The sequence below is a fragment of the Pyrus communis genome, chromosome 11 (genome assembly GCF_041283825.1).
Source record: "Pyrus communis isolate YQ-2024b chromosome 11, ASM4128382v1, whole genome shotgun sequence".
NCBI classification, from domain to species: domain Eukaryota; kingdom Viridiplantae; phylum Streptophyta; class Magnoliopsida; order Rosales; family Rosaceae; genus Pyrus; species Pyrus communis.
This window is the reverse complement of record NC_142575.1, coordinates 21,969,481-21,983,281: the sequence shown is the minus strand read 5'-3', so window position 1 is coordinate 21,983,281 and position 13,801 is coordinate 21,969,481. Positions and strand designations below refer to the sequence as shown.

Below are 13,801 nucleotides of genomic sequence, written 5' to 3'. Positions count from 1 at the left end.
TGTCTGAGGACGAAGATTTGGCGGCGACGATGTTGGGACTTTTGATTGGGATTCAATATGGGAATGCTGGTGATAGAATTGAAAGAGGCTGAGGGCTGGTTTGTTAGGTATGAAAACTTGGAGTTTTAATGATAAGGAAAAAATAAAACGTAAAGTGAATAGTACTAGAATTGACTTTTTAGTGTAAAAATATGATTTTTCGTTAAAGTGAATAGTACATGATTGATTTTTTAGTGTAAAAATGTGGTTTTTCGTTAAAGTGAATAGTACCGTCGGCTTTTCATTAAAACTCCCATTGAAAAAAAAATTGTTTCTGCTGTGCTATGAGAATAAGCAGCTGTGAAATAAAGTAGTAGAGTGTTTGGTAAATTTTTTTGTAAAAGTGTTTTTGAAAAAAAAAAAAACAGTATTATAGTGTTTGATAAACTTTTATAAAAAAAACTGATTTTTCAAAGTTGGGTTTTGCAGCTTTGTGTTTTTGGTTTTTTTTCATCCAAAATTGTGAAAAAAAGCTGAAGCCGAATGTTTACCAAACATAAAAAAACTCTTAGTTTTTTTTTATAACCATTTTTTTCAGAATCACTTTAGTACTAAACTATGGCTGATTCACGTCCCCAATGTTTGTTAGAGTGATAGAATTGATTAATTCACCTTCAGATTAATCGAAGGGTGTAAAAAAAAAGAGGACCTTAGGTGAGCACCACTGTTGTTCTCTCGGCTAACTTTCTTGTTAGGTTGAAGTTCCCACCTTCTATTAGCATTTCTTTTAGTAACAAAATGAATAGTTTGCAGGGTCTATGTACATGTTTTATCCGTTCGTAACGTAACCCATCGAAATCTCTCTTCCTCATGTCGAACGGACCTCGGAAAATTTGTATCGTGTGGTTCGTGTTCCAATTCCTCAGGTCTTGTAGAAGATGTTCGGTCTTCTTTGTCATTCAACATACTCAAGTAACTTTGCTCCATTATAATTTATGAACGGGTACCTGTGAGCAATCTAATTATATACAAATGGCTCATTGCCTCGTTTTCGTCCTCTTGTTCTCTTCCATCATACCTACAAATCACATCCCCTTCTCCTACAGTTGGTGGTCTAACAATGAAGGAAAAAATACAACAACAAAAGTTGAATAACCAACCGTCATTGGATTAAGATCAAACGTGGGTGACCACCATTTCAGGCCAAAACATGGGCTATCGCTTTTGCCCAACCTAATGGCCAAGGGTTGAGAAATGGCCTAGTTGTCCCCTTTTTTGTGGCCCATCCCTCTATTAGAGTTGGATTTTGTCTCATTTTGGGCCAAAACATGGTCTATGCCCCGGTGACCCTATGGTGCTATGGCTCTACGACCCGATTCATTATAAATGACCTAACAGAAGTATGAAAGTGACAAGAAAATTAAACTCTAGGTATGAAAGTGAGAAGAAAAAAATAAAATGTAATAAAGTGCAATTTTGACAAAACTTAAGGATAGTTAAATTGGGAATTACTCTGAAATTTATTGCTAGCACAAAAAACAAAAACATAAACAGAGCCCTAATTACAGGTGAAACACACAACAAAAATATGGATCTCCAAGGCAGCACAAACAAACGGCCTAACACAAGGTTTGGAGCTCAAAACAAAAAAGCACAAAGCAAAAACCCTAGCAACCAACACCATTTACCTACCCTCACTGATTTTGCTAGGTTCACTCGACCCTATTTTGTGTCCCACTCCCTCTCATACCATACTCATGACCCACCACATTTGGTGCCTCACACAAAAACCTCTCCTTGAATAAGCACGACCTTGCTGACTTGTGATCAATTTGCATGTAGTATGACTGTACGAGGAATCTGATACTCCTTGTACTAATCATCTAATATACAATGTATAATGATTTTACATGGAAAAAGACTTGTTAATGGATCATATTTTGACCTAGATCTAATTCAAATTAATAGGATATGGATCTTGACTTCTAATCCAATTTTCCGAAAGGGATCTGAATTCGATAATCAATTGTAAATAGATCCGAATATGGATTGAGGCTAATTCGTTCAGATAATAATCTAATCCGATTTAATATAAAATATTATTTATACTTTTGTTTAATGGTAATTTAAGTTTATTTTCTTATTATTTAACATGTGAAACTTTTAATTTAAAATTGAAAAATATAATAAAAAGTGAGATTTCTAATGGTATTTTGACAAGCTAGATTCAATTATCTGATAGGTACTGAATCCGTTAAATTGATTATAAATGAATTCAGATATAGATCAAGGATGACCCGATCGAATCCGACGCTTTTACAAATATAGTTCCAGAGCGGGTAAAGTAACAATAAAACATCTTCAATGGTGTAATATCGACAACCTTGTACAGTAATAGTTGACGTGACAAATTACCTACTCAATTATCTTATGAAAAAATTTCCCTGATGGAATAAACAAACCAAATAGGTAAAATTTTATTTTTATTGTTTTCTTTCACCTTTGATATTTGCTTTTATCATCTTAAAGAAAACTAATGAAAATGGCTTCAAAACTTTGAATTTTAACCAAAAGCCATGTACTAACTTTATTTAATGCTTAGAACAAAACTCAATACCAAATCAGCCCAATAAAATTTGCCCAAGCAAAAAAAATTTATTGAGCTTCTGAATTTACCCCTAACGTCAAGTCTTGGCCCGTTTATTTGGTCTATTTCCTTTATATCTTCTTCTCCGTCAAACTCTGAAATTGGGGGAAAATTGTCTTCTTCTCCGTCCAAATACCAAATCCTACCTCAATCATCCTTCAACCAACCAGAGCCACCTCAAGATGCTCAAACTGCAAACAATCCTTCACCAAATTTGCAACCCCAAAACTTAAGCTGGACCATCTCCATCCCTTTCTCCGATATCGCAAAGGTAAGCATTTGCCATCCTTCATCTTTGTTCAAAGAATTGGAATGAAAAGCTCAATATATTACTCATGCATGTTGTTGCTGTGTAGGACCTGTTGTGCCTTGGCTGATTATCTTCACCAACATACAAACCCACAGTTGAATAGTTTAAAATATAAGAAATAAAGACACCGAGAAATTTACGAGGTTCGGCAAAAACCTGCCTACGTCCTCGGAGAGATATTGCTCTTCACTATGAGAAAAAACAGTACAAGTTACACATGAGTTAAATCGACATAACTCAATCTCATATCCCTTATACACCCACTCACAGAATTTTTCCCAAGAACCTCACTCTACCCCCAAGAGTTCTTTCACAAGAGACCTTTAACTCTAGCTCTCTAGATTTCTCTCTGCAACTCTCTCTTGCTCCCAAAACTCAAATGAGCTCCCTCACTTTTCTCTACTCTCGGTGCTCTCACAAAAGGAATGCTGAAAAACAAATGGTGCCCTTCCTTCTTTTCCTCTCCACTCGGCTGCACCCTTCATTCCCTTTTAAAAACAACCAAATACAAATAAAATAATAAGGCTACTAGCTAGCATTTTCCTTTTCTCCTCAAAACAAGGAAAACAACAATGATTTTATCCACCTTATTATTTTATGAGCCGAAAGTGAATGTGAGTTGGCCACTTGGCCACATATTCCAACAGGACCTTGATTTTAGGCCATGGCTTCAGATTGGATGAACAAACAAACAGCGATGATCTCGAGGTTTGCAAATTCATGAATGATAAGGTAAACAGAAAAACTTCATCCCTTCCTTCTTTTGTCAGTGCTGTAGCTTTGGATTCACTTTTGACTTTGTCATGTAATCTCTGTAATGTTTGTGGCTGAGAGAATAAATGCAAAATTATCAGTGCTTCATTGATGTAAATTCATCCATGCTTCTAATGAATTGTTTGTGGTCTTTGTGTATTTGTGCATCCATGTATTTTTATTTTATTTTATTTTTGGATAAATGGGGGATTGTATTTTTTTTTTTATTTTTTTTTATGAATTGGGAGTGCATGATTTCTCTTTTCTTCTTACGATGATTTTTTTTTTTTTTATGGTGTGAAGGCTTGATGGGTCTACCAAATCCAATCAAAACTTGAGGGATGATTTTCAAAAACAATAAATAAAAAAATACAATACTATCTACGTTTCTTTTTACAAATTTCGGTGAGGTGTGAGTTTTTAGCTCAAGTTTTAGTCCATTGAAGTTGAAATCGACTGCGAAGTTGTCAAATGCATATTTCAGGCTATTCGACTCCAACATGTTCATCAACAACATCATGATAGTGATATGCTTGGATGTTACCATTCCCTAGACAGACCGGGGAGGAAGAAGAAAGGAGCGAAGACTCTAGACCTAAGAGCTAACGACTTTGATCTTACACTAGACCCAATAGCCTACCTGTTTTCAGTTTCATAAATAGTTAGTTTCAGAAATAGCATACCCATTTTCAATTTCATAAATAGTGTACTCATGTTGAGTTTCATAAATAGTCAATTTCATAAATAGTGTACCCATTTTCAGTTTCATACATAGTGTACTCATGTTGAGTTTCATAAATAGTGTACCTGTTTTCGATTTCATAAATAGTGTACCCGTGTTGTCAGTTTCGTAAATAGTGTACTCGTGTTGAGTTTCATAAATAGTTAGTTCCAGAAATAGTTTAGTACTTGTGTTTAGCTAACTAGATTAAAGCATTTGTGATATTTGCATGTCTTTTTTCTTCTTCGGCATCCGTTAATTTCATTCTCTTTTACTTTATTCAATCTAAAAATTAAAGTTTTTTTTTTCTAGCATTCTATACTTTCATTCTTCTTAAATTTATTCAATCTAAAAGTCAGAAATAAAACCGCAAATTTCCAATTAAAATAGAGAAAACCAAACCATTTTCCTCTCCATATAACCTTGACAAATACGTTATTTTCTGTTACAAGTGTGCATTTGTCATGTCGCACTAATTCACAAAAAATATATCGAGCTAGAGCGCCACACCAACAATCAACTAGGATTGCTTACCATTCCCTGTCAAAGCACCTAACCTCCTCTCTCTCCCCTCTCTCTAGGTGAGTCTGAGAACAGACAGGACCCGCTGCACGGTTGCATCGCGTACACACTCGGCAAAGCGGCCTGCCTTTGTTTCAAGCGGAAGCGGGAATGTCTGCGCGCACGTCGGTGAGAACGGAGAGCTTGATTGCGGGAGATCCATAACATACTGCAAACTCAAATCCTTCACTCCTGCCATCGATCCTGCAGAGGGTCCCAATTTCCATTCCATGTAGTTTACTTTCATCCTCATCTGAGATCTTCTAGTCCCAATTTTCATACCCTTTATTTTACTTTCCTCCGAATAGGATGAGAGCATGAAATCGAAACAGATTCGAAATTTCCTTTATTTCCATTCCATACGCTTCATCTGAAACTGCCCAGCTCCTGCATGACACCTCTTGGTCTTGGGTTTGAAAGTTGGTGTGCTTCTGCTGCTCTCTTGTTGCCCTTCAATGTCATTAACAAAACCAAAACAAATTGCCAACGGAATTGGCTGACGGAATGGGATTACGATTTAAAGATTACAAGTTTCAATTCAGAAAATTCAAGAAGCTTTGATCAAGTAATCAGGATTCAATACATAAACACGAAAGAAAACTACGATGCCGCCCTTGGCAAAGGACTCACATTAGAGACTGCTTGAAAATAATTGCTGCACCAAGGGCCAAAACTCCTTATGACCGATGCAAACTCTGCTGAACAAATTTTACTACTACTACTCCTAACATATGAACAGAGGATCATCGCAAGACCGAAGCACTACATTGAACAGTCATTTGTAAAAACGCTAGAATATGTGCAACTACTTCTCTATAAGTTCCGCAGCCAATTTACAAGGAATCGGGTTTTTGCTTCTCATTGAGATACCTGCATTGGTTGTTTAGTAGCAGCAATTCCAGGATTTTTCAGTCCTCCGCAAAGTTCCACGCCATCTACCTCACCAGACTCTCTTAAAAGATTCTCTGGCTCTACTTTTATCTTAACTGGTTTACCGAGAAGTGATTTATCTTCCATTCTTGCAATTTCATGGGCTCTTGCACACACGGGAAAACCTTGATCATCCCAAGACTCCAAAATTACACCGGAGCCCAAGCAGGTTCTTCCTTGGTAAAAGGCCGCAAACTGCCCAGCTGCCAGGCCTTGATCATCTTGAGACAAGTGGACAACTGCAACATCTTCATGACCATCTTCACCAGGTTCCATTATAAAGCTGCACTTACAAAAGGCAGGCCCATGCCTAACCTGAAAGGTTTAAAACATTTCAGCTTCTTCCGACTTGGATTCTAAACAGTAAACATTAACTACAAACCATACAACACGATTCAAAGCTTTCCTTGTACAACCCATCCTTGTGAGACTTGTGGACATCCAAAAACACACATAACAATTGGTCTACATCTAACTAACACAACTTGATTTAAGACTTTATTTGATGGATGGTGATACAATAAGTTGTAAGCGCTTCCAGGTGCAAGTTCTGACTTTGATACGGAGTACAAGACAGAGAAAACAACTAAAACTAGTGGTAAGTTTTCTATGCCACAGTCAAAAGTCATTACTTATGAGACTGCCACTAACATAAAACTGTCTTGTTTTCAAAACTCAAAAGAAAAGACAAGATCAACTAAAAAGCAAAGAATAAAAACCAAACGAAACGTAACAAAATCGTGTAAAAATTTTAGGCTAGAAACATGTACTTGATACATTCATTTGTACGGATAATTTTTTTCCCCTTTTGTTTTGAATCATGCTGTATGGTCTGTAGTTAATGTTTACATTCATTTGTACACATAATTTCTTATTGTAGTAGCAGTGGACCCACAATGTGGCCACTATGCATGTTGTGCATTAATTGATAATATTGAAAGTATGAGTTCAAGATTAATAAGGAAATTATTTATAAAAGTCATTTTAGAGTTAGACCAATATTTACTCAACAAACAGTCATCGGGAAAACAATAGTATTGCATTCTGAAAACTAATATAAGGAAAAACCTATAACGTCCTTGTACCTTGCACTCTAGCTGATTGATCTGGTTTGGGGACAAACCATTTAGCCATTTCAAGGAGCCTACACGAAACAGGCGCCTTCTTTTGTCAACTGAAAAGTAATTTCTTGACACAAAAACGACATTGTTTTTTATATCCTTCTCAACAACATACCTGCAAAAGAAGATACAGCAGACAGTAAAGCTGAAACCCTGTTTGAAGTGGTACAAGTAGACCCAAACATAAGCTCATACACTGATTCTCAATAAACAGGGATACCGATAATGTGCACATATGTCTCAACCTTTCCTACATGGTTGAGTTTCTACAGTTGAAAAATGTAAGGAAAAATATTTGGTATCATACAAACATGCTTCAATATCATAATGTAGTCTCATGTTTTCAACCAAAAATTGCAAACCTTTGCTTGCAATGAATTTTACCTTTCAAAAGTATTCGTGCTACAAAGGCACAATCACATTTTGTAGGAATATTTGACAGGATTTTAGTAGCTACTAGCTACGTCAAAGGGAAATAATGATATAGAAGTCATTATCATCCTATATATCATATACAGTGGAATACTGATGTTCAATTTAGAACCATATAGCAATTTAAAACTATTGGGTAATATAACAAAGTTAAGTCTGTTAAACACTGTAATATTCCAATTATTGATTCCCAAATGACCAGTTTTAGGATTAAAACGACAACAACACAGGTACCACCAGAAAACCTTAGAAGTGGTCCAACAATTACAATAAGACAGCGTACCAGGGTCCTCCAGGGAGGCGTAGACCTTGTCGTTGACCAATTGTGTAGAACCAAAACCCCCGATGATTTCCTAGGAAATCTCCTGACTCAGCTTCCAATATGACACCTTCCTTCTCCCCTATGTGTCTCGCTATAAATTCACTGAACTTAATCTATTAAAAAAAAAAAAAAGAAAGAAAGAAAAAAAAAAAAAAGGCTGAGTGAATGATGTTAGGAATTTTAAATGTCCACTCCACGTGCTACCATACAAAATTTTGGCATCTATATAGGTAGTTGTGCCATTCAAAGGATGAAATTATTTTCTGCAAACGGGTAGGAATGTTGGGAGCTCCACAAAACATACCTTCCCTAGAAAGCATATTCCTTGTGAATCCTTTCTGTCTTTGTTAGGCAGATCAAACTTTGTTGCAAGTTTGCGAACTTCATCCTACAGAAATATTCATAGAAAAGGAATCGGCATAAAGAATTACATGCAAGAGTGAAGACTGAAGAGTCTACAGAGTGGAAAGAAAAGTAACAAAAAATGAATTAAAAGGATTACAAACATAAAGAAAGAATACAACGAAGGAAAGACTACAAATTACAAAATAAAAGATTACATATTTTCACAAATTCACAACAATAATGCTATTTTTGTAGCAATGAGAAACCGTGGAAATGTTTGTTATTGACAAGTTAACAATTCACTTCATTTCAACGTGTATTATATAAGATTATTGGAGAATTTAATACAGCAACAGTGAGCCTTTTCAAATTTTTGTAGACAATTTACTCCCCAGCTGAAATTTGTGATTCAAGAAATATTATGTGCACATTTTAGAATTAGCTAAGGGAAGTATCCAATGAAGTATTGCATAGCATTCAAACTATAGCACCCACCACTGACCTTTGACAGACAACCAAGTGGGAATATTAATCTCCTAAGCTGGGCCTGAGAAAGATTTGAAAGGAAGTATGTTTGATCCTTCACCTACAAATTCAGAAGGAAAAATCAGCACAAAAAAAAAAAAATATAGCAGGAAATGAGATGCAATCCCATGATGTTTCAAGGCTTATCATAACAGAGAGACATATAAATGATGATGTATGATGACAGCAAAACTTACATATAGGTCTACATAGCAAAAAACCCTATTTGAATCAAATGAAATAATCTCAAACTTAACAAGTTTAACAAGCCAATATTGATAATCCAAAATGACAAAAAGATGAAAATATAAGTTGTCAATGGTGTATCATATATAGGTACCATATCTTGTGAGAGTTCTAGAACAGAATCTTTGTCCGTTTGACTTGCAGATGGGTGGACAACATTTGCGTAATGCCCAGATGCCACATAGTCAAACTTCATGCTGTTGATGGAATCCATGAATGCACCTGAAAAGTAACATAAACTTGAAGAAACAAAAAACTAAAAGTCGGATTCTGCATCACAAGAGTCAGAACTAAATCTTAAATTCAACTCATTGCATACCAAATTTTATTCTTGTATTGCAAAGAACATCGGGGTTAGGAGTTCTGCCACATTGATACTCTTCAATAATGTAGGAAACCTGAAACATGATGGGAAGAAAAACTTCAAAAGTTTCTTCCGGTTACCCAATGAGAAGGCAGCTGATAATGAAGACTGGCCAAAAAAATAATTATCCATTTAAAGATTTTTTGTTGTTTTTGTGACATGGCAATAATCTAAACTACAGGAGGGTAAATCAAACTTGGGTGCAAGGGTTGAGAACACTCTGCTGACCAACTGGCCTAACCCACATATGCTATTATAAAGTTTTAAAACTGAAATAAATAATAGAATATTAAACAGTTGTGAGATATAATCATCAAGGATATAACTACTAAAAGGCTACGTACAGAAGTGACTACAATTGGAACATAACCTACGATTGAAGCACAGGGAAAGTAATGAATACCACATTCTTCCAATATTCATCCGTCAAATGCACAACTTGTAGTGGGACCTCAACCTGTAGACAGACGTCATTAGTTTCAGTTGTTAAGAGCCACCGCTTGCATAGCCTATACCAAGAAAACCATGATAAACTTCTTGTATCACAAACAATAGCAAGAGGTTTCTGCCAAAAACGTGTACATATGGGATTCTTTACTCATAAATGTAAGGCAGATGGATGAAAAATGAGGATAGAGAAATTTAAAGATCAAATGTGAACACTCATGTCTGTGTTTATAACTCATAGCACCCCACAAAATGTGAACACTCAGAGTGAAGCCTCATTTGGAAACATAAGATTAAAGATCAAATCACTTTCACCCCACTTTATGTTGATAGTTTAGAAATTAAAGAAGATTGCAAGTGAAATAAAGTGACCTGATTGCAGACAGCTTTTGCATACTTCAAGTCTTCTTCCCATGGGCATTCTGACCAAAAGTTCTCAAAGTCTTCCTACACAAAACCACACATCAGAAGCAGCTCAGCTTTTTTTTTATTTTTTTTATTTTTTTATTTTTATTTTTTAATTTATATTCTCAAAATAATCAAAATTTTAACAAAGTAGCAGAGGCAGCTGAATCAGAACACCCGAAATACGAAACGAATCCAATCAATAACCCAACAAGTCCACATTTTTATCTGTTTCTACACTACCCAATAGAAAATATTTCCCAATTCTTCTAAAACTGTCAAAATGGGATTCATTCAAACATACTTGGAACCAAATTTTGAGGTAGAAGGCGGTGCAGGAGTGACCGGCGGCATGGAGGAGGCGGAGGGCGACACTGCTATCGACGCCACCGCTAAGCAAGACGGCGACTTTAAGGCTCTGATGGGGCATAGAACAGGACAAGTAAGGGCCAACATCTCCATTGAAGCTGTTTGGAGAGCGCGGAGTTTGGGGGACGGAGAAGCAGTTGACGGAGCGGGCGGAGAGAGAGAAGGGTCTGAGGAAGAGGAGAGTTGTCGGGGTTGGAGAGCGAGGAAAAGGCCAGAGATAGGGTTTGAGAGGAAGAGTGTGGGAGGTGATGTGGGGGAGTAGAGAGGCTGCCATGGCCATTGGTATTAATCTCGCCATTGGTTTCGTAGCATACACATTATACAGTAAACGACAGCGTTTCGGAAGGTGGAGGTTGGGGGAAGAGTGCTGATTTGAAATTGGGGTTTTTGGTTTTGGAGGGGAGGAAATGGCTGTAACACTGGATGACGAGGAGGAGCTTCCAGATAAGACGGTGCGAAGCAATTGCCATACGACCATGGCAGCTGCGTTTCTCATTTCTTCTGTCATTAATGGGCTTAAAGACGAGTTCTGAGTTTATTGGGCCAAGGTTAGCAACATTTGGGCTGCACAAGTGTTGCATACTATTTTGGACTGGACTAGTTTTAAGGATTAAACTGGACTGACTTAGTGAAACATTTGGTGCAATGTTAGACTAAGAAACGGGATAATGAAAATAGTACTGTCACTAGTTTGATGTTTGCTCGGACTAGGACTAAATTATTGTTCTATTTTAATTTTTTTTTTATTAAAGACATTATCAAAATTAATAATATTGGATGAAAGTGAGACTCAATAAAAAAAATACAAAAACCAAATTTCTTGCCAACAAAAGAAACATACATGTTTCAAGAGTAGCTTTTGTGGATGCAAATTTCTGCCGTCTTCTCCTTTAACGAAAATGCCCCACGCGCCCACGATGAATGGGTGGGGCTTTGGCTGAAGAATCTTTGATGCCAAAGTTAGAACTCTGAAAAGAATGTGTTTAGGAGTTTGTGGATAGCTAATAACTTAGCTTTTTAGTGGGATAATAGGGATATTTATAGGGGAGTGGCCGACCATATTTGGAGAATAGTGGCCTGCCATATATGGAGAAATTGTGTGAGTAATTGCAAGATATTATGTGAAATAATATCTTGCAATTAACATGGTAATTAATCCTAAATTAAATAAGAAATTTGAGAGTTACCTTTTGAATAAGGATTTGATGAGGAGTGATGAGAGGGATTTGAATAAATACCATTTTGATCACCTTTGACTTTTCCTTGATTGAGCCGTTATTGTTCGTTGCATGTGCGTGGGAATCCCGTTGTGCCTCGAGGGTAATTTTGTCCTTTCAATCCAAAAGTCCACGTGTCACCTCCATAATTTTCTTGATTATTTTTTGCTCCACAGATGCCCTCACACTTGTTGGGCTGCTCGTAGGAAAAGGCAGCAGGTGTAGATATCTTCCCTTGCTTTAGGAAACATAAGATTGTTTCCTATTTAGGTGTAGATTCCGACATTAATTGAAAATTAAATCCTTCTAGGAAAGGGAAATAAATCACTTCCAAAGTCATCGAGGATGTGTGAAAAAATTGGCTGGGGATGACATGGTCATGGCTGCTATCGGTTTGATGCGGCGGCGGCTTGGCGCTGACCGAGGTCTGGGTGCAGTGACGTGGGTCACGGAGACAGGCTGAGGATCAGCTTGGATTCGGCTGGCATGCATCAGGGGCCATTTGGCTTGGGCCAAGGCTGGTAGGCGTTGGGGCGTGAGGTTTGGACTCGGGCCCGTGTAATTAGGCCATTGGGTTGGCCCACATGAGAGATGAAAGAGGGATAGGGAGGCGCACGGCCGTCAGCCCCTCTCCAATTAAGTTGAGTTGTGAGGCCTGCTGGGCCGAGAGAAAGAGAAACGGGAGCTAGTGGGGTCTGGGCTCCCTTGGTTGCTGCTCTTAGGCTGTGAAGCTTGCTGCACTTTTTTTTTTTTTGGTGCATCCATTTAACAATTCTTCATTGCATCTTTGTAGAATTTCTTCGAGCATGTATTCTTCAAGCCACAAGAGTGATGATGGTGTATCGCCGTTGTATCGTCAAGGCGGTTCTTTGAGTAAACTAGGCTACTTCAAGGCTGCTTACTTCAAAATTTATTCTGATGACTCGTTTAGAGATTTCCTTGAAGCATATAGGCATGCCATTCCATCTGGGATGCGTGTGAAGCTTGTCAAGGAGGGTAGCAGCTGTGAGCCATGTAATGGGGCTCGAAAAGCTATCAAGTTTCACCCCTACTACTTCGTGTTGGAATTTACTTTTCTTATGCTGTGTTTTTTCCAAGAACTGCTTTGCTCCATGAAGTGTGCCCCCGTTCAATGTTTTCCAAATGCGATCCGTGTGATGGTGAGATTCCTCAATCTAAGCTAATTCTTTGACTTGGATCTGACCGTCAATGAATTCTGGTACTTATTTGACATAGGTCATATTGATGGAGTTGAGCAGCTGCAATCCCGCCATAGTCTCTTCAGTCATTCGAGCAAAAGACAAGTGGAGCAATGAGACTTTGGAGACAAGTGGAAAGTGGGAGTCTGATTCTTCCCCTAAGCTGCGTGTTCTGACGATTTTTGTCACTGGTAAGTAGATTGCTTGGTCTTTAGGCTACTTTGTGCTTTTGCTGAGTTGCCCACTAATTTGTTGATTATCCTCATCTATCTATGTAGATTTAGAATTTGGCTTAACTCCCAAAACTTCTCCAGATATAAAGAAGGTGTACGCTGCTTTAGGTATCCCCGTTGAGTACCGTGAATGGTGCTGGTTGCTTAGTCCTCTTCGCCGAGAGAAATGTGGGCTGCCCCCGAGAGAAGAGATCTTCCCTGCCTGCTCAAGAGATGTTAGTTGAGCAAAAACCAAAGGCTTTTTCCGCTGCTCGTGAGGGTCCACGCGCTACCAAGAGGCTTGTGATCAACTTGACTTCTTCCAAGAGGAAGAAGGATGAGGTTGCTAGATCTGAGCCGGCGACTTCTATCATGCCAAAGATAACTAGTACAATTGCTGATAGGATTGCTTAGCATAGAGGTTTCATCTTACCCCTAGTGCCGAAGTCTGTGCCAAGACGTCCGTTGGGAGCTAAGTTAGGCTCACATTTGGAGAGGCTTGCTATTATGAAGAGCGATAAGGTAGACCCTACTAATAAAGTGGCGCCACAACGTACTTCTCTTACTATTGAGACTAGTTCGCCTGCTGAGAAAGAGGAGACTGCTCACGTAGGCAGTTGTGAGAAATCCACCAAGCTTGTTTCTGGAGAGGTTGTTGAGATCTGTGCACTTTTGAAGCCAAATATGCTTGAAGAT

General features: G+C 37.9%; 1 protein-coding gene and 1 long non-coding RNA gene across 3 annotated transcripts; one reads left to right on the top strand and one right to left on the bottom strand.

Moving 5' to 3' along the window:
• The first annotated feature begins 2,692 nt into the window (after positions 1-2,692).
• On the top strand, positions 2,693-4,544 carry LOC137741546 (uncharacterized). Its single transcript, XR_011069315.2, has 3 exons — positions 2,693-2,897; positions 3,584-3,668; positions 4,174-4,544. It is a non-coding gene; the product is annotated as an uncharacterized LOC137741546 (long non-coding RNA).
• A 964-nt stretch (positions 4,545-5,508) lies between these two features.
• Positions 5,509-10,973, bottom strand: LOC137742669 (uncharacterized). 2 transcript variants are annotated; one of them, XM_088680140.1, is made up of 11 exons: positions 10,413-10,968; positions 10,076-10,150; positions 9,660-9,713; positions 9,212-9,290; positions 8,987-9,114; positions 8,624-8,707; positions 8,081-8,164; positions 7,738-7,889; positions 7,138-7,175; positions 6,987-7,045; positions 5,509-6,216 (listed from the first exon to the last, which is right to left on the bottom strand). In XM_088680140.1, the coding sequence occupies exons 1-11, from the start codon at positions 10,953-10,955 to the stop codon at positions 5,830-5,832; spliced, it is 1,683 nt and encodes a 560-aa protein (XP_088536266.1). In that variant the 5' UTR covers positions 10,956-10,968; the 3' UTR covers positions 5,509-5,829. The 2 variants fall into 2 exon arrangements, with proteins under 2 accessions (XP_088536266.1, XP_068338694.2); XM_068482593.2 differs by lacking the exon at positions 7,138-7,175 and having other exon boundaries at positions 6,987-7,137; positions 10,413-10,973.
• Between the last annotated feature and the right edge of the window lie 2,828 nt (positions 10,974-13,801).